This window comes from Drosophila grimshawi, unplaced genomic scaffold (genome assembly GCF_018153295.1).
Source record: "Drosophila grimshawi isolate 15287-2541.00 unplaced genomic scaffold, ASM1815329v1 contig_1148, whole genome shotgun sequence".
Classification (NCBI taxonomy): domain Eukaryota; kingdom Metazoa; phylum Arthropoda; class Insecta; order Diptera; family Drosophilidae; genus Drosophila; species Drosophila grimshawi.
The window spans coordinates 370,992-395,528 of NW_025062646.1; the positions used below are offsets into that span (position 1 = coordinate 370,992).

Sequence of the window (24,537 nt, forward strand, 5' to 3'; positions counted from 1 at the left end):
ACTAGATTGTCCGTCAACCACGGTGGCTTCCGCAGAAATTTCCTCTATAACCGTTCTATCTCTGGAGAAAAATGAAAACATTTTTGCGGTTCCATCATCTGAGACTTTTCCATCAACTGACTTTGTTCATTTGGATCACAGTCCACGCAAATTAGTTATGTCCATACACTGCAGAAGATAGATAATAGGCAAATAGTGCAATTTTATCACAAGTGGGCTTGTGGGTTAAGGAGGTTTTCTTTCTACTGCCGACAACAACCCTATCCTAACTTAGCTGAACAAACCCTTTTACCCATTTGATAATATTTTATACTAACGTAAATTTATATTTAATATTCTTATTGCCTCGAATTAAAAAGGACTAAGAGACTCAAAATTTGGTGGCTGATAGTTTGGGCTGCATTTAGTTATCATAATAGTAAGAATTTTAATTAATTGAGCTTTGTGGATAGTTCTGTGATTAGGATTTCCGATTCCGGAGTGCGCTCTGTGTTGACAAACCGTTCATTGAAAGATTACGCTGATGGCAGCAGAGGAACTATGTAGGGCTGTAGTTAAAAAATGGTCCCAAGATTCATATTGGGGGCTTAAAAAAAAAGTGACACAAGGCATTGCAAGACAAATAACACGAACAGGACTGTGCAAAGTTTAGGAGGTGAATTTAGAAGGAGAGTCTATATCGACATTTATTATCTTTTGGAGGAGAACAACACTGAGAATTGTTTTTTACTGTTAAACAAATACGAATTTGGAATACGAGTTATACCGAAAGGGGAAAAAAAAGAATTGCTTCAAAAGTATTCAGATAACATTTATGTTTCTCGCTTCAAGGGTGCAACCTATAAAACCTATAGATGATGTATGAGAAAACCTGTCTCGTTAAGATGTGTGGTTGATCCATAATGCTCCTTATATACATTACAATATAAAATAAGTGAGAACATTGAAGTCGGATGTAACCAACTGGAAAATACTCTGATATCAATGTAATGCCGGTTGATAACAGCTGGAGGAGAACAAGCTCATAAATTGCAAGACGTATAGACGGGAGATTAGTTTTTAAATTGTGTGTCATAATATGATTCTATTGATTTACACCATCAAGTATATTGGTCTTGGGTGTCGGAGTGGGCGTGGCCTCAATTTCTTATCGATCCTTGCAGAGCTACCGGCAACATGCTTTCATTATGTTTTTGACTGTTGCTTACAAATTGTGGAAGAAACTGATCATTTCAGAGGTTTAGGGTCGGAGTGCCGTGAGGCGTCGGGGTATGCTTTATCTGAAATTTATATTTAGATGTTTTAAAGAGGTTATCAGCAAACTACGCCCCAAGTTTGGTGACTATATCCTTAAAATAGTACGAGGTGTACGATTTTATCGACTTACACTTTCAGATTTATCGATTATTGTGATTATGTGAGCAGGAGACGGAGGGATACCTTCGCTATCAGAGTATTAAAACATATATACAAAGAGCCAATAATACTAAACAATGTAAACACATAGAAACTTAATTTAATTTTGCCGAATATATTTAAGTTCAATGTTTAAATTTGTGAGTGTAATATAAGTGATTTCTTTGTATTTGTATTGATTACATCTGATGATTTGACTCTATAATTGTTACTTACATTAAGGTAATTGCTGTCATTATGTGAACCATCATATGCATATCCAGTTATATCGCCGTAATCGATATCTTCTCCTCCATAGTCGTCCATCATAGTTGAATTCGCAGCTGGGTTCAACATTTGTCTTCGATTTGGAACCTGGTTATTTTTTAAATGCTTATTCAGCTGTTGTTGAATATCATCTAATGTTGTTGTTCTATTAAATTGAAATTGTATGTTAGTGTCAATAATTGTAGATCCACTGCCAGCTAAATCAATCCTCATACATTAACAAATCGTGTGTGTCAAGTTTTATACGGTTAAGATATTTTATTTTTAAAACTGAGCGACTGTGGAGATGAAAATACACACATGGACATGGCTATAGCGGCTTGGCTAGTGATGATATAAATACATATATACTTTATGGGGTTCTAAGAGTCTTTTTGGATGCGTTAGAAATGCTTTCAGGAAAAATTTTGATTTCCTTTGAATCTGTGCAACAATCTTGAGATCGAATATTACATTTTTAAATACGTGATATCGAAGGTATATGGATCTGTCCGTTATAGTTGTATAGTCATATAGTACACACCGAATAAAGTTTCAGAATTAAAATCGTACTTTGTTTTTTAAATTATAAATAAAGCGAATACTTAATTATAGATAATATAAAGTACCCATTGAACAACAACTTGTGGGAAAATTCAGCCCCTTTCTTTGCAAAAAGTTGCTACGCCCTTGGTGACCATCCACACAACTATGGTTTAGCAAAAAAACTCATTAAACTACAGCCTTTCTGAAACATGGAAAAGCTTGAAGCAAAACTTTAATTTCAATACTGAATACGACATACATTAGTAATCCTTTTAAAAACAGAGATTTGGGTGCATTAAGAATTTTTGTTTTTGTTGACCGCTGAAAAAAATGTATATTATAGATATACTTTGCTCTTATGTGGTGTTGGTATCTGGTCTGAAAAACTTGTGGGATGATTTAAATACGCAGTCCCGGACAAAAGGCGAGTGTGATTACGATAATTGTTAAGATAAGGCGCCTGTGTTACCGCCTTTAAAAGAATATCCTCACACACACCCAACCTCCTATCCACACTTATCTCATTACGGGTCTAACTAAGGTACTACTCGAACAGTACCGAGAGTCAACTTTGCTGGAAGCACTGACTTAAAACTAACTCACTCGTGAACGGTCAGGTAAATGCCAACCGCCTGCTCTAATTAGCCTTATCCGGATCCCTGCTTGGGTGGACCTATTATTTCTCCACAGCTCGAATTAAGTAAAATAATACGAATATCAAACAGCCGCAGGATCTCCCTGCAGTTAATATAACAAGACCATTGCGGATCGATTCCTGGACTCGGGAGATATCCTCACATGTGGCAGACCACCCTGCACTACGTGATACTCCGGCCAAGCATGGTCGGACCATACCGCGTGTATTTAGTAGGTCAAATGGGTATGGCCGACGTCGGGCATTTCATTATCGTGTGCAACTAAGCGAGCGGATAAAACAAATGCGCAGGCACCATGTCTAAATTCTCATGAGGTGTTGCGTTTGAGTATATACCGTTAATCGATTATAGGTCCTCTAAAAAAAAGGTGGAGTTCTTAAATCGTGTTTACCAATAAAACAGGTTTGAAGGGCTGATTTTAACGTGGCCGCATTTACCATAAGGTGGCACTGATTGAGAAAAAACAAATGAATGATTTTTGGACAGTAATCAAACTTATAACAAATGTATATTACTAGTAACGTATATACATTATAGTAATTGGTAAGAAAAAAAGCCTGCCCCCAAAACCTGCACACACTGATATTTTCCGCAATTTTAGTGATTGATGCGAACCGACTGAATAATAATATAATATAAATAATATATAAATATGCGAAAACCATTTAATGTTTTTGAATGCTGAATCGTCAAGGGTATAATAAAATTGTGGAAAAGTAATATGCAGAAGGTAAGGTATTAATTTTTGTTCAGATTTGTAATTTTTTGCTAGGTAGAGACTTGTGTTTCGGTTATCTACTAGTCGTGCTTTATCTACTGAAGTCACCTGACTTGTTTGTTATTGTTTCTAAGATCATTTAGGACTTACCTCCTCAGCCAAGCATTATACTTAGCAGACCCATCGTCGTATAGTAATGTTTTTACTGTTTCGATTGGATAACGAAGCATTTTACCATCATCGTTATATGCATTTGATATATTTTGCAATTTGCCAATGCGATTTTTTATTTTAAGTTCATTACTTCCAAAATTCCAGTTCAACACTTGATTGGACAGGTAGTTAGATGCCATGTATTGTTGCATCATTTTTCTGAAATAAAAGTCGAATTTTATTTAATTCTAATCCATAAGGCTGAGAATTAAATGTATCAGTTTATCATCTACCTGTGGTAGTTCATTGTGTGTAAGCCAGAGATAAAGTCTTTTGTATATTTATGTCCGAATGTCTCCTTAAAGCGGTCAACAAAAATATGTAAAGGCATCATTTGAGTAGTTAAAATATCCTCTACATTAAAACTGATCTCGTCATTGGCAATAACACAATGCAGACTCAGAACGAGCAGCAAACATTGTACTAAAAATTTAACTTGATGCCCTAAGGCCCTAATGGAATTCATTTCAATGTAGTTCTTAGAGAGTTCGGTCTGTGTACTGAGGTTTGGTAAATGTGCACCGTGCAATTATGTTAGTCTTCTGTCTTTTATCATTGCGGAGGCCTTTCTAATTTTGTTATGAGGCATGTAACGCACTTACGGTGACATCTTCAACTCCATAAAGTACTTATATTCCTAACCAGCAAGAGTTATCTCAGTCACAATCTATATCACCGCCACTACATCACAAAGCTCTTATTTCATCATAATTCAATTTTAGGCATCGGACTAATAAGTTAAATTAAAATTAAGATAATACTGGACTCTGATCTGCGAGAGTATTTCATTTTCGGTGTACACAAAAAAGCTTCTTTCTTAGTTTTTGATCACAGAGAGTCACTGGTTCTGCTCTAGTTGATATTGCAATTTAAATGTATATGTATATGTATATGTATATGTATATGTATATGTATATGTATATGTATATGTATATGTATATGTATATGTATATGTATATGTATATGTATATGTATATGTATATGTATATGTATATGTATATGTATATGTATATGTATATGTATATGTATATGTATATGTATATGTATATGTATATGTATATGTATATGTATATGTATATGTATATGTATATGTATATGTATATGTATATGTATATGTATATGTATATGTATATGTATATGTATATGTATATGTTATATGTATATGTATATGTATATGTATATGTATATGTATATGTATATGTATATGTATATGTATATGTATATGTATATGTATATGTATATGTATATGTATATGTATATGTATATGTATATGTATATGTATATGTATATGTATATGTATATGTATATGTATATGTATATGTATATGTATATGTATATGTATATGTATATGTATATGTATATGTATATGTATATGTATATGTATATGTATATGTATATGTATATGTATATGTATATGTATATGTATATGTATATGTATATGTATATGTATATGTATATGTATATGTATATGTATATGTATATGTATATGTATATGTATATGTATATGTATATGTATATGTATATGTATATGTATATGTATATGTATATGTATATGTATATGTATATGTATATGTATATGTATATGTATATGTATATGTATATGTATATGTATATGTATATGTATATGTATATGTATATGTATATGTATATGTATATGTATATGTATATGTATATGTATATGTATATGTATATGTATATGTATATGTATATGTATATGTATATGTATATGTATATGTATATGTATATGTATATGTATATGTATATGTATATGTATATGTATATGTATATGTATATGTATATGTATATGTATATGTATATGTATATGTATATGTATATGTATATGTATATGTATATGTATATGTATATGTATATGTATATGTATATGTATATGTATATGTATATGTATATGTATATGTATATGTATATGTATATGTATATGTATATGTATATGTATATGTATATGTATATGTATATGTATATGTATATGTATATGTATATGTATATGTATATGTATATGTATATGTATATGTATATGTATATGTATATGTATATGTATATGTATATATATATACATATCTTCCACAACTTCAGGGATACACTCACACAGCTTGGAAGGCAGCTTGCTGGTAACCTCCATCAAAGATCGGCATGTACATTTTTAGACCACGCCCACACCCGCCGCCCTCAGGAACCTTACGCTTAATAATCTGAATTGTGCATCTTTTCCACAATTTTTAAGCTAGTCACCAGTTGGTAAAATTTCCTCAGTTGAACTCATCACGAGGGTGTCGACTTATAATAACATGATAGTAGTCCGCAAGGTACTGATGTTCGCTAAGATCTGTTCGCTGAACTTCGGACATGGTCTTCATATGGACATGTTCTTGGTGGGGACATGTTACGATTTGAGGTAAAGCCGGGCTAAGATGTAACGCGACCAATAGTCAGCTTGACTGGCGCCCGTAAATAGCTCAGTCGCTCACGGAGCATGTCGAATACCTGGCGACCTCCGATATTAATAAGCCTTACCTGATATTGCCGATCTCTGTGCTAGCGGAAATCATTTCTCCGCAACTCGTATGATTCAAATGGATCAACTAAATAAAAATAAACCGAACGAGGTCTATCCGGGAACTAAATTGGTCGCAGTTGACTGAAGCCAAATCTGTCGACAAGCCAGTCGAGCAGGATCCCTCTCCAAAAATTGATGCAACCGACGACAAGTTGGAATCGGGGTATACATCCGACGCGTCGATGCTGACACGGGGCCTAGTGGCTATGTATCGGGAGGTCAATGAGGATGAGGATAAGGGCAGCAATAAAACGACGGTGGATGTTTCGTCGTAAAGCAGCATATGCTGCCCTCATGCTCCGCCTTGGTGGAGGCGGAGTCGATTATTGCACTAATTCGCGAAAAAACATCTTAGTATTTTCCTGCTCAATAATTTTAACAATTGCGACATCGCCGCAGTAAGCCTGGAACTACAGCCATTTCCAATAAGGCTACGCTCGTCGTAGAGCCTTGGACCTCCACCAAACGAGGTCGTAAAATCTCTCGTTATAGTTATAGCTTGTGATGCCAATGCTTACCACTCCCAGTGGGGTAGCACGGATACATATTTGAGTCACTATTAGCAGTCATACTGAATAATAATTCTTTGATCTGTAACATGTGACATGATCCCACTTCTAATTGAGTTCCAAAATTGGTGTTTGGCACTTCAGCCCCGCATATGGTAAATTATGGCCCAAAAGACTTAATAATGGTGTCTGACTGATTTTATGTATTATTATTTAGTCCTTAGGTTAGTATTTAGTCCTTAGGTTCAGAACGCGCTCAAATATTAAAGCGACGACGATAATGTTTTTTGGCAATGTTTCTGCAGTCAAGAATTTCAATTAACATCAAAAGAAGCGCGGTCCAGGTCAACGCCCTATTTGCCGTTCACCTCATGTTGCCATTTGTTGCTTATTTTTACTAAACAGCTTAGACACGTTGAGAAAAGAATGCATACTTTTTTAGATTAACTTTATTAAGTAACAAATACGTATGTACTTAAAACTAACAATGTATCTTATTAATTATAATGTTAACTTTCTATTTCACATTTTGTATGCTAATGTAAAGTATACAACACTTACATACATTTATGTACATAAAGTATGTGTACGCATGATTTTCTTTCAAATGTAATTTTTAGTAGTATTAATTAGTGCATTGACATTTTGCAGCATAGTTATATAAAATAATAAATACATTGCTCTGATCACGAACAGATAGTTATGCCGTTATATCATATATGCCAACAGAATGAACTAAGTTTCAATAGTAAACCAAAAATATTGACACACACTTAAATTCTAACAACAAATCACTGTGTTAAGGAATATTTTATCAATGTCTAGTTTCCTTTTTCTCATTATTAAGGTAAGCCAACCAAAATATAAGTTCCTCAAAGTTCACTCGACTGACAGATAAACATAAAAAATAATCATTCAGATAATCGGTTAAGATAACCACCGCATTCACTGGTCACTAAGAAAACGTGTTCAAATGGTGTTACATATGTATTTGCTAACTGTCTATATTTTGAACCAGGTGTCTAATTTGAATATGTTCGCACAATGTCTTATAACTAAACGTCAAGTAACACAATAATAATTTTGCAATTGACCAACACCGTCCTCTTACTTAAAGTGTCATATTTTTTATTGTATTATCTATCATCCAAGGGGATTTCGGTGTATGTATAAGCTCACACTTATACTGTAACAAACTTTATCAATTATTCTTCGATGTCCTTTTCAAGCTTCTGTGCAGCCTTATTTGTATACAAATGTGTTTAAAAAATACAGCAGAAAATTCATCTGCGTGCCACACCTTATGTGCCCCTTCAGAATCTTTTCAAATCAAACAAATACTTCATTAAGTAACATCGCATTAAAAATATTTGAACTCGATAAAAAAAAATGGCGTCCTAAATTAAAAGTTGAAGGGGCACCGATCAGTCAGGACAAACTGCTTTATAGGAAAACAAAAATAAGAATAAAAACAAGCACGCAATTAAATTTGATTCACAAAAAAAAAAATGCTATTATTTTATTATTAAATTATATAACACTGGCTTCGACCGATTTTTGTGTTTTCTATAAGTAAAACAAATAAGTTTGGAATCGTATAACTTTACCACCACGTTATAATAAATTTGTTTTTTTTTTGGATTGGATGGAAGAAAACGAAAACGTCTGTTTTGCATGCGTTGATTTGATTCAAAAATCTTCAATAATATATGGAACTCTTTAAAAATGAGTTTAAGATTATTCACAAGAAAATTAGATATTCTCCTATGTGATATATGTATGTATACGACTCTTACAGTTATTATGCCACTTTCACTTGTTTTTAATACAGTTAATGCACAGTTACAAATTAGGATATAAAAAATATTTGTAAATTCCAGACTAATACTATAAGTACATATTGACATGCTATTAAAATAATTAAACAAAAGAATTCACGATACCACACACTCCACATTTTACATAGCTTCTACATTTATATTATTAATTTGATCTTTTCTGCGGAAAATGTTGTGTGTAGTGTTTCGAGGATTTGAGACGGTAGTGAAAGTTATTGGCAGTTATGGAATCTCGTAGTCTTCTTTTTGATTCTATAAAAACAACTAAGTAAGGTGTTTGAAGTTGCGCAGCTACGGACGGACATGCTTCGATCGACTCACTTTTAATGTATCTCGCCCGCTCTCCCTAGAATTTACTCAAAGATATAATGCGATTCTCCTCAAGCCCCAGTTAGCTTAAGTCAATTGTTATGGAAAAATACAAAAGCTTATAATTTTACTACGCTTCTGCATATTCCCAAATTTAATAGAGCATTTAGCTTGTACTCTGTTACAGAAGGTATTCATAATTGTTGTGTTATGTCCACTAGGAGTTAAGAAATCGTGATAATCGAAAATCCCAGATATCTCCCTCAATTTTAAGAATTTGATTAACGTCTTGTCGTGAAGTTTTTATTTCTAATTTTTATTAGAACTCTAAAATATTTTTCAAAAGTATAAAAAAAACCATATGTTTAATATCAGTTTATTTCGTTAACTTAGAAAGGTTTTCCTGGAAACCACAATAGCTTTCGTTTTCTAAATTCAAACTTATGTCAATGATGCGATTTATTATTTAGGTTTCAAATTTAAGCAAAACAATAATTGGTTACAATTTAAACAGTCTGTCCCTTCTAAAATTCGATGCCAATTTTACCGCTGACAAAATTGCTTTTTAGTAAAAATTTGAAAAATTAAAAACGCAGAGAACATTATTAATAGTCTGTTGAAAAGGCGATTCAGCAAATACAATAAAATAATTTATTTCGACCGAAGGTAGGATATATATTCCACAGCTTTTGAGCAGGGGTCACATTAGAGTCAATCTTCTTGATGACTTCCTTCAAGGCAGATATATCTTCCCTATTTATTCCCTAAATTGCTTATTACCCACATACTTGGGCTCCAATAAATACACACTTTCCATTCATTTCAATTCTATTACTCCATTATCAATGAACTTTATCCACATTTCTACTCGTGGGTAGAGGAGCGATCTCATTCTTATTTGTTCATTTAAATTAGATGACAGATCATAAAAGTTGTTAAAAATTAAAAAAAAATCTTCTATTAAATTGACTAAATTATTAGAAATTATATTCAATTAAAGAAATTAACTTAAATGAATAGTGGTCAGTTTAATATAATATATTCTCTCTTGGAATAAAAACGCTATTGCGCAGGTCTGCAGCGTCCTGCTGAAGTTCCTGAAAACTCCAAATCTGTCTGCTCGATTATAGGAATCCGATCATCATACAAAGTTGGCGCTTGCAAAATTATGCCAGCAGTACCCGCCAAAACAGCTAATGTAAATATCCATAGAAAGAGTCTATCCAACACCATTGCGACATATTTCCAATCTTCTTTTACCTTAAAAAAAATAACGATTGGAAATAGAACTACGTGGTATTACAAATTTATTACTTACTTTTGTTGAATCCTCCTGCATTTTCGTATGCTCTGCTATAAATCGTACACAAAAACAGCTACGATGAACGCGTGGTGGGCATTTTGAATGAGAAAAGGCTGGGTTGCACAATATTGGACTTTTTATTCCAGAATTTCCCATATCTAAATCAGGGACAGCTGTCAAATCATCTGAGCTAGAATGAGTAAGTTGTGGCAGCGGTCCATGAACTTGACAACTTCCTCCAAAAGGTCCCGTACTTGTTAAGCTACAGTATACAGAAAAATATAATATTTTTAATTCATCATCAAGGAATATTAAATTTATATTATTAAGTAAAACATAATCAAACTAGTGCTTGCAGAATTCAAATAAGATATTTGTAGTTTTTTTTTTTAATAGGAATAAAAAATGATGTATCGATTTCTCCAAAACTTTTCTAAAAAGTATAAAGTGTATGTGTGCATGCATTGTAAATATTGTTTTTTAATATTTCGAGGGGTGGCGTTTAAAGAACTCTGAGCTTTAAGTTTTCGGTGTCTTTTTATACTTTGATGCCGAAGGTATAATTTTGTTTTGTGTCTTAGTCATGCTGTCGTTTATCTGTCCGTATGTATGAATGCAACTTTTTTCGACACCCTTAGATATAGAGACTTGATAAGTGGAACATATACTGGTGTGTGCCTGCGTTAGACTAAGTGTAAAAATTTGAGTGCTACGTCCACTAGGGCGTTAGGAAATCGATAATCGCTATTCGCAAATCGATAAAGCACATATCTCCCACAATTTTAAGCCTACAGTCACCAAATTTGGTTGGTAGGTTGTTGGCGATGTCCTTCAAGAATCGGCATACGCCCACCTCTGCTGCTCCACGCCCCAGAAAATTTAAAATGGCTATAGTTTTTAGTCCTCAAATTTGATAGGTATATTACTGTTAGCCGTCTCTAAGAACCGATAAAAAAGATAATAGCCAACCCCAGACCTGCTCCCATAATCGCCAAAGCCGATATTTAGGAAAGTGTAAATCGTTAAATCCGCAAATCTCCCACAATTTTAAAGAAATCAAACTTGGAAGACAACTTGCTGGTAACCTCCTCCAAAGATCGGCATACAAATTCAGACCGCCAGGAACTTCGGCTCTAGATATCTGAAATGCGCATATCTTACACAATTTGTAAGCTAGAGTCACCAAATTTTAAATGGTAACTCGCCCAAGAGATCGATGAAAAATTGGATGGCCACACTTAATCCGCCTCCCTAAACCGATACACCTGTTAGTGTAAATCGATAAGACCATATATGTCACACAATTTGAAAGCTAGAGTCACCTACTCTGAAAGGTATATTGCTAGTAACACCCTTTAAAAATTCGGAAAACAAATTTTGGGCCACGCCCACCCCACAAAAACGATTAAAGCTTATATCTTCCGCAATTTAAGAGCTCAAGTTACCAAACTTGGAAGGTAGATTGCTAAGATCGATCTTAAAATATTTTTTTGGCCGCCCCACTCCCACCTCCAAGATTCCCATATTTCTCACGCAAATTAATAACTACAGTTATCAAACTTGGAAGGAAGATTACTAAGAACTTTCTCTAATAATTTGTTAGCCCACGCCCATTTTCGCCGCCAAAATTTTTATAACTCCATATCTCCGTAATTTAAGAGCTACAGTTACCAAACTTGGAAGGAACGTTACTAGCACATATGTACAGCAATTTGAAAGGTAAACTTGGACAGCGTTCCTTGGCTACACCCACCCTGTTCTTTGTTACTTGTTATCCGCTGTCGTTGAAGCCCGATTGCAACGTTCTCTCTTGTTTAATATATGTAGATATGTTATTTTAAAAAGAATTAACATAAATCAAATGTAAAAGAAATACTGCCTAAAGTATTTGAAAACAAAGATGTGGTATAAGAATCTAAATGGGTTGAATAACAACGGTCCCTTGTTTGGACTTCAACTACTAAGCAGACAATACATAGATGCATCAAAAGGACTAAGACCTGCATTAGGTTTTTTCTGTGACCGTGGGCCATATTCTGCTTCGGTCTTAGTGACTTCAACACAACAATAGCGTAAGACAAAAGTAACGACGCGGGCGTAGAGAGCAACAATGCAACTTCATAAGTAACGTGCAGTTTGTTTTAACAATAATGCGATTTAAAGAACTGCGAAAATCGCGAATTAAACAGAATTAGAACGATAAAAATAAAGAATTACAAGGCGCAAGAAAAAACACTTCCGTTCCGAATGCGAACTAAGTAATATTACTAAATTTTAATGAATACGAAAACAATATCAGAAAGTTACACTTTAATTTACCTTTGTGTTGTCAATTCTTCCTTAGAGGCTGTGTTGCTATACCCCGCGGTAACTAGGCGATCAATATTAGTCGAAGAGTAGTATGGATAGAAACAGGCGTGAGCGTCCTTCAAAAGCAATTTGCTGAAAAAACGAAACACCAGAGCTTATCAATTAACAGTTTTATGTATATTTAGAATGCATAAAATTATGGACCGAGTGCTGACTATCTGGAATCGAATGAAGATCCGGCCTGGCGGATGCTGACACTCAGATCCAACGAATGCAGTTTGACTCCGAGTCCGCCTTTGTTTAGGTCAAGGCAGCTATCGTTGCCACCTGTGGACCAGCATAGGTATCCATGCTGTCAAAAGGTGCATGAGGCAACAGATTCTCGTGGGGCACCATTAAGACCATAAGGGTGCATGAGGAGAACATGCTCGAGAAGCGTTGGCCAACTTGTTCAGGGAACCACAGACACGGGGATCAACCTGGCCCTCATCACAGCGCCATGGTTGATCGGTGGGCAAGTTGGTTTATTAGATTGTGATTCATAAATATGAATCATCCACTCATGCCTGTGAATTCCCCCGAATCAACATTATTTACAATTTTATTTAAGTCCGTTTTGCTCGCTTAACTGATATGTACAGAGACTTGACAATATTTGTAACCAATTACAATTGAAAAGTAATAGTAGTTATCTTCTTTGGGCGTCGTTTGAGTCTAGTGATAGTGTCGTAACTGCTGGAGAAGAAGAATATTTTTCGTCCATTGCAGTCAAATTAACTTCAGGGTGTGAAATCAAATTATTGAAGTAATATTCTTATCCTGTGATGCGCACAGCTCCATTCTCCATGGTATAAAAATAACGGCGATTTAAGTGGATTTTCTCCAGCAATGATGAACAACGTTGACTACATGCGACACGGAAGGAAAAGGAATATAGGTCCCGTTCCGGTTTTAAAGGCATCGTCTATTGAGTTGCAAAGTGTTGCACCCAGCTCCAAAAGTAGATTGTCTGAGTTTGCTGGTGGGCTTTCAGCTATTGGTCTTTATCTCGTTAATCAGGATGATGTCGATGTTAAGCTTGACGCAGTTCCCTATTTCCATAAATTTTGCTTAAGGGACACGAATGTCGTCACACTCGCCAGTTGAGAATTGTTGCAAGCTCTCACCTCCCACACAAAATTCACATTTGCTCCGGTTGCACGATTATTCCTACAATCTAGTTGATATTTCATCCGTAGTCCCCTCTTCATTGTGTCCCGATAGCTATTACAAATAAGGTTGGTACGGACTGAGCACTACCCCGGATTACGAAACGCTATCTTACAGTACGACACATATTCGGCTTTTAAATCAGAAAATAAGTTGCAAATTCAATAAGATTTGCCATATTGCATACGTACAAGGCGTAAACTCAGCATTGACCGGTGTCATCACTTCATGCAGCTGTTGCTGTAAACGTGAACATGTTCGTGATTCTTAGCGAACATGACGCGGTGCTAAGAATTTTTATCCATGTACTAAGATCGCAGTATCTTCGATTCTTTTACAAATAAAGATCTGTTTAAAAAAATCACAGAAATGTGAACACATCCAAATATTAAAGGAATTTTGTTCCAAATTTTTCAACATGCGGTCTTGTATATGTTAGATATTTCCATCTCTAGAACGCTTTTACATGTTATTGATGTGACAGTACCGTGAATACCATTGTTGCTACTCACTATAAATTTTTGCAAAATTCTTCGTCCCCTCTTAAAGCAAAGTATCGAATCAATACATGTAGATGGCTTACATCTGAAGTTGAAGTCACTGATTTTCAACAACTGATTTGGATTGAACAAGGCCAATAGGTTTATTCAATTGTGTTTGTGCTATTGAACCATCGAATACACAGTTTACAATTATTACAATTACTTTGAGTTGAGACCGACATAGAGGACTTCCTCTTGTATTGCAAATATGTGAACAGCTGTATTATAAATTAAGTTGCAATAAGAATTCATATTCATGATGCTGTTTTTTTCAATTTTTTGGCCAAAATTGAAGCAGCATATAAAAAATAGTCTTCATTCCTTTTTAATCGATATAAATGCGTCCTGACTCATTGCGTGACATGATATGATAAAATACTATTTGTATATTGGACGCAAGCCAACGCGAGTACTTTCTCTTGAATCAGACATTCAGAAATTCGATTAAATTTTGGTAAATTTGTCTTAATAAAAGCAATCAATTTATTGACCTTTGCGAGATCTTATTTTATTAATCAGAAATATTAGTTTTAATTTTGGAAACCTCAATCAAAATATTACTGAGTGTGGTTGCAGATTGCTGTGGCGTTGAATGCGCATCTTTTTTAATAACTTACAAACTGCACATTGTTAATAGTTTCCTATTTATAACTACTGTAGTGGCTGACAGCGGGTAATTTGTAATTTATATGCACAAAGTTCAAACGTATTTTAGGATTATATAAAGTGTATGTTATGTTTAATTCTTTAGAACAGGTATATGAAAACATCAAAAGATTTTAATATTTTTAAATTAGCTTACCTTGTTTCAAAGTTATATGTTGGTCGCTTTATAAAGAGGAATTTTGGCAAAAAGTTAATAAAAAGACGCTTTACCCACGGTGCCATTCGGTGTGTTTGTGGAGATCGAAAATGGACGTTCAATACGACAACTGTTACGCAAATGCTAAATGAACAAAAACATTTTAGTGGTGCGAGGTGATATTTTAAGACATAAAACTTACCTTATCGAAACCAATATCATGGCAAATATCAGGTATTTACCCAGCAACGGTACGACCAACGATGTTGGCGGAATAATTTCGACGACCAGAAGAAAGAACACATGAAGACTAATAAGAATTGATATTGATAGAGTAACCTGCAATTAAATTCATGTTTTTTATTTTAAGTTACTGAAAAATAGTAAAAATAGATTTGGAAAATTCATTGGAACGATAAGGACAACTTATCTATTTGTTTGTGCGTTTGACTTATAAAGTGTTCAAATTAGTCAACAATAAATTAAAAACATTTAAGATATACTTCAACTAGTTTTTTATTAAAGACTTCTTCATCCAGAATGCCCTGCCGTTTCCTTCTTGCTCATCTTACTAATATTAAATAATGGGTTTCTCTCTGCTGAGCATTTTTCAGCTGCTAAAAATGTTTCCATTTTAATTTTATTTCAAATTTATTATGCACAGAATCTATTTGTATCCTTTAAATTAATTTGTATTGTATTGAATCATTTGCGATTTCAAATTAACCTCTTAATTGATGGATAACATATGGATAACAGAGTTGGGCACCACAACTTTAGTAAGAATAAGAAGACGAAGTCATTTAGCGCCAACTAAATAACCTAGAAGTAAACGAAGTGTGAATGAAGTATGTGGACTCTTTCTCACTCTCTGATGCATTGCATAACATGAAAAATGGCGGGTACTGTGTAGCGAGCAAAAAATCGAGTGCTGCGTATGAGTTGGCCATGGCCACTTAAAAACTCATTGCGCGAGAAGTTTGCGAGCTTCAAGCAAACAGGGGATGGACTTCCATCACCACTTGTAATACATCACCAAAGATCTGACCATGCCAATAGAAAGCAAGCTCCGAACAACTAGAGAAGCTGATCCGAGCTATCACTGGAATGTGGTTGATTTGGTATTCATACAATCAGACTGTCCATCCCCTACAGCGACATGTGCAGAAGCAACCCGACCAAGGAATAGAGTAATCGATTCATCATTTCCTTTATCATAGTCCGGTTTTCAGTAGAGGAAGTCAACAATTTCTAAGGTCGCCTGTCTTCTCCGACATATTCGACTTCTCCGATATAAAAACAAAGCAACTGTCGGTCATCAAAGCCACAAGATGGAACACAGTGCCTGCCGGTTAGTTTTCAAAGGGACTGTATTATAGAGCGAAATAGGTGGAAATCGAACATGCAGTAACACAAAGAGCAATTTATGGCCCAAGTGGTAGGGGAAGGAATGTGTCAGGCCTCTCATATTCGAACGCGACATAGACTGCTTGCCGCTGGAAGGATGGTTGAAACTGGAGCTCGGAAGGTATCCAGCTTACTACAGTATTTTTATTCCTAGGTCGTATACCTGACTACAAACAAAAATAGTAATTGTTCATAAGGCGAGACAGCCTTCACAGAGCTCAAAAAGGCCTTTTTTGTTTTTCGTGTCTACGAGCTCGCCGGTTTCTATAATCGGTATCACAATTGATACCACTTGCAGATAAATTTAATTTGATGTGATCGATAACTCCTCCCGTTTCGCGAATATCGACCAAATCGATTACTGAAACCAATAAAATAAATGTAGCTTTCAGATAAGTGAAAACGTCAGGATATCTCAAAGTCGAGCTATGTCGACTAGAGTCATCTAACTCATTTTAATGAAGGTCTGTAGTTTATCTATATTAATTAAATTAATAAATAATAAAAGAGAATACACTCTTGAAATATGTATAACAACCACTTTCCTTCAGGTAGACAGAATTTTGTGAGTTGAATAACTTATGGGAAAATATTCGGACTGCAAAGTGCTAATGTAAATAAGATGTACGTACCTTTTCCCCACTGTCCGAAGGCAAGTAGAAAGTAAGAACTGTTAAAAATGAGATGCCCATGCAAGGTATAATTATGTTGACTGTGTAAAAAAGTGTTTTTCTTCGCATGGTTATATTGAATGTTATATCCAGGTAAGGCTCATCACAACATGTATAAAATTTTTCATTCCTGCAAAAAAAAAAAAATATTATTTTATTCTTAAAATATGTACACATATTATTTAACTTATTTTGATCGCATGTTTTGTCATTGCGTTTAAGAAACTAATCTAACGATCTCGAATCGAGATCTTCGCTGCTGGTATTATTAGAACAAGTACCAATTTGAAAACGGGTAGGAAGGTAATCGCAAGAAAATCAAACAATCCCCCACTTAACTTTTTTTTTCAACTTTTATCCAGGGGATCTTTGTGAACGAAATTCCCAAAATGAATGCATTAAAATAGTATAAATATTTGAATGTATTTTTGAATCTATCAAGGGTCCAATTTTTTCCGCCCATTGTGTAGGTGTTCTATAACAAATAAAAGACGTACCGGTGTTAAAGTGTGCTTGAAGACAATAACAATAACTCTTTCGCAAATGCAATGTATCGGAAATATGTTACGTGTCGGTTTGTCCTAACGGGGCAGCTCCGGCCAGCCAGTACTCCATTAGGGGTGGGTCTACCCATGCCCGTCGATCGTACCATAACAAAACACTAAACAAATCTACACATCACTATTAAACAGCTGATTTAACGGACAGTGGTAACAATTCTGTAAAACCAACAAAAATACGTTAACTTCGACGTCCAACGGTGGCCTCGCTGTTATAGCCGTAGCGCTTCCGCCCTTCCTGTGGGGCGAAATCATATAGTTAAGCCCCACCCTTTTAGTATCAAATATCACATCTTATCCCAAGAACATTTTTGGTCCCCTCCCCTCCATTTTACGAAACTTAAGGCGTCATTTTAACTGACTTCGTATATTTAATGTTCGTATCTTACGGCTAACATTTTATGCTCAGACTTATTAGTATATATAGTTATTACCCTAAATTTAATTTAAACGAACGAGACCTGACAAATCTTTATTCGACCATCTACGCCTTCACAATTGCCGTCTTTTGCGCGGTCTTGTTTTGGGGCTTAAAGTCTTTTTACATAACCTACATACATAACCTATATATACAAAAATTAGATTATTTTATATATGTATATATCTTCTTTTTTTTTCAACACGAAGGTGAGTTTTCAGATCATTGGGGGACACCCTTAAGTACCCTACGGAGCTCCCCGGGATAAATCCAAATAATCAACTAGCATTTGCCACGTAGAAAAGCAACATAGAGATGTCTCGGTGACGATTAAACCTTAAAGCCGGAATAAGTTATTTGCCCAGCCCAAATAATTGCTTATAACAATTAATAATTAAGATAACTTAATCGATGGTGGGCCTCAAGGTAATAAATTTTAGCCGTATTGATAAACTAATAATTAAATAGATTACAACTGTTGGAAATAACTGTATTTGGCTATGTACGCCGCAGCTTGTCTTGCATTCCCGTCTTGTAGTCTTAATCTGTTGTTGCCTGCGAGCAACGGTTATTGTCAGTTCCTTATGATCAAGACCTTCTTCGATGGTATGTTTAAGCTACTTCCATGAAGTCAGTGTCAGTCGCTTTTGGTCGCTTGAATCGCGTAGAATAAGTCCCATGAAGCGGACATATATTCTGTATTAGATACAAAGCTCTGAATAAATATAAACCTCAAGTTATAATAACAACAAACAAACAAATATAAATACATAAACTATAATCTACAAATATAGCCAACAAAAAGTTACGCATCACTGTCGACGGCTGTGCATCACTGGTGTAACACGGATCAGCTGTGCGAGAGGTGCGCAGGCCTAAGCACTATTGGCAGATACCAGTTTCCTTCCGCCGTAATTTTATTGGATCGGACTCACGATTTTGTTGGATGGTTCCGGTCCCTTTCTCCCCTCGTCCTGCTCTTCCTCGTCGCCGTTGGTTCCGGATGGCGGCCTGCTCCTGGTAGCCTTCTCCAGGTGTGGATTTCACTTTAATCGGTTTATGTTTACATTTAGATTTTTAGAGTCTTTGTCGGCGGTTTTTGATTGTGGCTTGTCGCCGGGGCAGATTTTATTAAACTTGGCGGGTGAGCATTTCGGCGTTTTTACTTAAATATTTAATCTTTTGCCGCCTATTGGTTTTATGCACTTTGCGGGTTCTTATTTTCGGTCTATAAATTCTTCTTTATTATTTGAATTCGTTGCCGTCAGTGGGTTTTATCAAATATTGTATGTTTGTATTTTCGTCTTTAAATCTTTCTTTATCACTTGAATTTGTTGCCGTCGGTGGATTTTATTAAATATTGTATGTTTGTATTTTCGGTTTTTAATTCAAATTTAGTCTCGATGTTTCTCTCCTTTTTTTTACTTTTTTTTTCATCCAAAAAAAAAGAAGAATTTTGACTCCCGCACTTTACGCTCCTTCGTACTCCTTTCTTCTCGCCGCTGACTTTCAACTGTCCTCCAAAACATCAGATCATTGGCCTTTTTATTCCATCTTTTGCCGCTCGGATAACATGCTACCCTCTCCCTATCTTCAGCGCGCGAACTCCCTCTCTCTTTCCAAAAAAAAATTCTCTTAAAAAAATCTCTTAAAATTCAAATCTGTGGGTTACCACCAGTTTGCCTGTTGGCAGCTACAACTATCGATATCGCACCGCCCGCCGCAACAAATATGAACATTGAATTAATAAACTGTCGAAATATTACAGCTGATTTTTATACTTTGATACCGAAGGTATCATTTTGTGCAATGTCCGTCACGCTGTCTGCCCGTCTGTATGAACGCAACGTTTTTCGACACCCTTAGATATAAAGACTTGAAACTTGGAACACATACTGGCCTGTGTCTGCGTCAGACAAATTGTAAAAATTGGAGTGTCTCTAAGAAACGATAAAAAACTCTATGGCCACTCTGCCTCCTTAAACCGATACACCTGTTAGTGTAAATCGATAAGAACATGTGTATATCGCACACAATTTGAAAGCTAACCTCACCAAATTTAAAAGCTTAATTGCTAGTAACATCCTTAAAAAATCAGTAGAAATTTTGAACTACAACCACTCCTGCACAAAACGATAAAGCCCAATATCTTCCGCAATTCAATGGCTACAGTTACTAAACTTTGAAGGTCGACTACTAAGAACGTTCCCAAAAAAAGAATTTCGGCACGCCCACTCCCACCTCTAAAATTCGAAAAAAAAACCTATATCCTATTATTATTACCAAACTTGGAAGAAGATTACTAAGAACCTTCTCAAAGAATTTTTTTCAGCTACGCCCAATACCACCACCAAAATCCACAAAGAAAATCAAAAGCCTATATCTACCGCCATTCGAAAGGCACACTTGAACGGTATTTCTTGGCTACACCCACCCTGTCCTTTGCTATTTATTATCCGCTCGTATTACTTATGGTATCAAAGTATTTCGCAGTCAACTACTACCGACTTCAACGTTGGGAAATAGAGGAAATTCAGGATTTCTCTATAATGACAGAGTGGTATTGTAAACGTGATCAGGAAATCTTTAAACTGATCTTTGTTGCGTCCAATCTATCCGCTGGGCCTGATAGTCAGTTTTATACACTTATAGAGGGTATTATAATTTTTTTATGAAATGTGTAACACATTCAAATTCGGATTCGATTCGTGTGTTTATTTTTGTCTAAGTGCGAGAAGCTTAATTGCAACACAGTCACTGATGGAAAGTCAGATGGATGGACATAAAAGTCAGCAGAGTCAGATAACAGAAAATAAATGTTTTTGGAGTGACTTGTGTGTGAACTAAGATCAATGTGTTCATTCCGAATGAGATATATACGGATAAGCAGACAGGTAGTAACAAGAGACTCATAGATACGCAGCTTGATTCTGATGCTTATTACGAATAATTGATCAGTATATATGTTTAACTATAATTTTGTGAAAGTAACTTACCGAACAGCCGGCACCTCAAGAATATCCCATTCGACAGACATGTAGAACTCAGATAAATCAACGCCAACGTCAACAATATTGCTTCCTTGTTGCTCGTCCATGTGCCTCAAGTCGACCTAATAAAGGTAAACAAATTTTTGGTACATGTGTATATAACACATTATAATATAGTTATTAGTATTTATGAAGGTATATGTATTTTTGATGTACATACATATAGGCATAGTACTATTAAATAATAAGCTGACCAATAAAAAATACAAAGGTTTGTATGGGTTTGAAAAAATTGATAACACTAATTTTTCTAAATGTTGTATGTCGTCGTGAACCAATATATTTCATGCTCCTAGTATAAACTCAAATTAATCTTTACATCCATTTTTTTTTTCTTTTGTCAATTAAAATAATTTAACTACTGCTGGCAATGTCAATTAAAATGCATTCATTAATACTTTATCATGCCAATTATTACAGATTGTAAGAAATCATATATATTTGTTATATATAAATTAAATTACTAATTTTATGTAACAAAATATATGTTCGTAATAAATATAATTTTAATTTAACTCATTTGATGAAATTAAGAAAATAATTTATAGCATGCAATATAACTGCATGCACACGATATAATTCAAAATTATGAAATCGAATGTGTAATTCCGTTGTCCCTTAATGTACTTTCAAGTTCTTGTGTACATATTATTGATAATAAACCTTTATTTAAAAACATTTTTCTTGAAAAATTTCCGAACTCTCAAAATAGTAATCGTAGGTATTAGGTAATTATTTATTATCGGTACCGTCTTTTTACAAAGCGACTGCAGCTTTTCAAATAAAAAGTCGCATGTCTGATCAATCAATAATTTAATTTTAAAGTCTCTCATATACTTCGATTTATTTATGTAAATTCTTTCCAGAATTTTGGCGCACTCAATCAATTGCAACCGACAATCTTGGTCAATCTGGAATACACAAGCGTATCCAGAACCTCAGCAAGAGAATCTTTCAAAATCTTAAAGCAAATATTATCCTTATAAAGTCGGATAAGCTTCTTATTATTATATTTTTAAGCGGCCCTTGCACGATGTAATTATTGTATGTTTTCGAGTGCAACTTTTATCACGCATCGTATAGATACGAGTTCGTTTTGTGCAACTACTGTATATTTGGAAACGCTTCTAGTTGGTGCATGAACAATGAAACATTTGATAAAGTGCTGCAGAGTGTAGCAACAAATTATCAATTAATAATAACCGGAAAGTAACATAAAATTGAAGATGGATTAAAAGTTATTTGTAAGAGGTCTTAAATTAATGAAAGTTCGTAACATTACACAAATTTTACAATCTTCAGTATAAGAAAATCATATGGTATAACTGTGGAATTATTCACAAGTGTAGGCATTTTGAACATATAATTGAGCTGAAAAGGCTTTGCACATTTTAGTCCATATATAACCTTGATACCAAACACACACTATGTAAAAGAATGCTTGTTTTCATACAACGAATTTTTGATTAAGAAAACCAGGAGCTCTTCTAAAGCTGTAAACAAAATTTAATAAAAACGCGCTCTTGCAAACTTACACAACTACACATTTACACAACATAGCGAATAACTAAGGAGTTTACCTTAAAGCTGAATGCCATTAACGAAATAAAAAAGTGATATTCAAATAGTGTGTTTTTTAAGTTTTTTCCTAACTGAATAGTAGTGCTCTAGATGTGACAGAATGAGAGTTAAATGAACAAATTTGTCACACCCCAATTATATGTATATATATAATTTTAACTTTTCAGAGCATTGGTTTTAATCAGAAGTTTCTCATTTATTCACTAATTTTTTATTGTCCCAGCCGCATTTATATCTTTTAAACCGTTTTTCCAGATAGATTTTCTTTTTATCTTCTGAAATTAAGTTATCCGGATAAGTTGACATGCACGAAAATTCTTAATTTTATTGTGTCTTCTTGTTTTTGTTCTTTATTATATTGAAATAGTATTTTTAATAGCTGCAGAGTACATTTTTACCGAAAGTAGAAGAGTATATTGGTGTTCTTCAATATCCGTTTCTCCGAGCTGCAGACTTATACTTTGCAAAAATATTCTTGATCAAGTCCAGTATTAACATTAGGGTGCAATGCCCATTAGCAGTTGGCAAATCGATAGCTCCTCAAAATACCGTGAAGTATAATTCATAATTTCTGTAATTTTAAATGTAGAGCCACTAAACTTGAAATTGCTCGTAACCTCCTGAAAAAAATCGGCTTGACAAATCTAAAATTTTAATTTTAGAAAAATGTAGACTACAATTAAAAAAAATACCCTCGGTTTTTAGGAAGACACAATTTTCCGTTTTATAAAAGGCGATATTCTAAAATTCAGGGTGATTTTTAGCCTTAAAACTAGTTTGCATAGAAACAGACACACAAGTATGACGGGAATAGCGAAGCCCATTGATGATCGCTCTTTATTTTGTCGAAGTCGTCTCTTTCACTTCACGAGGGCATACAAACATTAAATAGTTTTTACTTTTTAGCAGGCAATTTATATTAATAATTTAATAGTTATTTACACCATGTTATTATTAAGCCATCAAATGCTTCGATTCCGAAAAATAGTTATTTAAAACAATTCGTTTGGAATCTAAACATACTAAATGTAAAAATTAAATAAATGTAGATTTATATTAACTTAAAGTCAATTTATATTTTGCCCATAACACCCTCCTTAATATGATGTTAAATCACATACAATATTTTATAAATAATAAAATAAAATGTAAAAAATAAATGAATATTAGCGCTTAATAATAAAAAATTAATTTTTCCTTGCCAAATGAGGTCAATAATATTACATGATATTAAAGCGACATAATGAGGAAACAATTCGATATTTTTCTGTCTGTATCTCAATCAACCCGATTTTACTAGATACATTATTGGACTAAGCAATTCAGCTACAATAACTTCATCCAACAAAATATTACTATTTGAAAAAAGCTTACAGTTTTGAAAACTTAATTTGATGTTCTATAAGCCATATTTGATCAGTGTTTAATATACTGAATAATCGTAAGGACACAGTACATGATTGAACTGTTAAAAATTCCAAAGAAAGAATACATTTTAATATTTAGGAAATAGGAGAATTTTAGAGCAAAATATATTATTACTAGTAACGTCCTCCGAAAATTGGTAAAAATAATAATAATGCCTACATCATTTTAGAGATTACCAAATTTGAAAGATAGAGTTCTAAAAATTTCTAGCGCTGACTACCCAAAACTGTCTC

At 34.3% G+C, this 24,537-nt stretch overlaps 1 protein-coding gene across 4 annotated transcripts in view; it reads right to left on the reverse strand.

Annotated features, from left to right (window-relative positions):
- Positions 1-10,048: 10,048 nt before the first annotated feature.
- Positions 10,049-24,537, reverse strand: part of LOC6570011 (acetylcholine receptor subunit alpha-like) — a 45,826-nt gene continuing 31,337 nt past the window's right edge. For all 4 annotated transcript variants that reach the window (XM_032741805.2, XM_043214301.1, XM_032741807.2 and 1 more), the window contains 7 exons: positions 21,242-21,357; positions 17,229-17,397; positions 15,392-15,528; positions 15,190-15,333; positions 12,646-12,768; positions 10,342-10,588; positions 10,049-10,283 (listed from right to left, as the gene is read on the reverse strand). In XM_032741805.2, the coding sequence (XP_032597696.1) occupies positions 10,086-10,283; positions 10,342-10,588; positions 12,646-12,768; positions 15,190-15,333; positions 15,392-15,528; positions 17,229-17,397; positions 21,242-21,357 (1,134 nt within the window). In that variant the 3' untranslated portion in view covers positions 10,049-10,085. The remainder of the gene's footprint in view (positions 10,284-10,341; positions 10,589-12,645; positions 12,769-15,189; positions 15,334-15,391; positions 15,529-17,228; positions 17,398-21,241; positions 21,358-24,537) is intronic.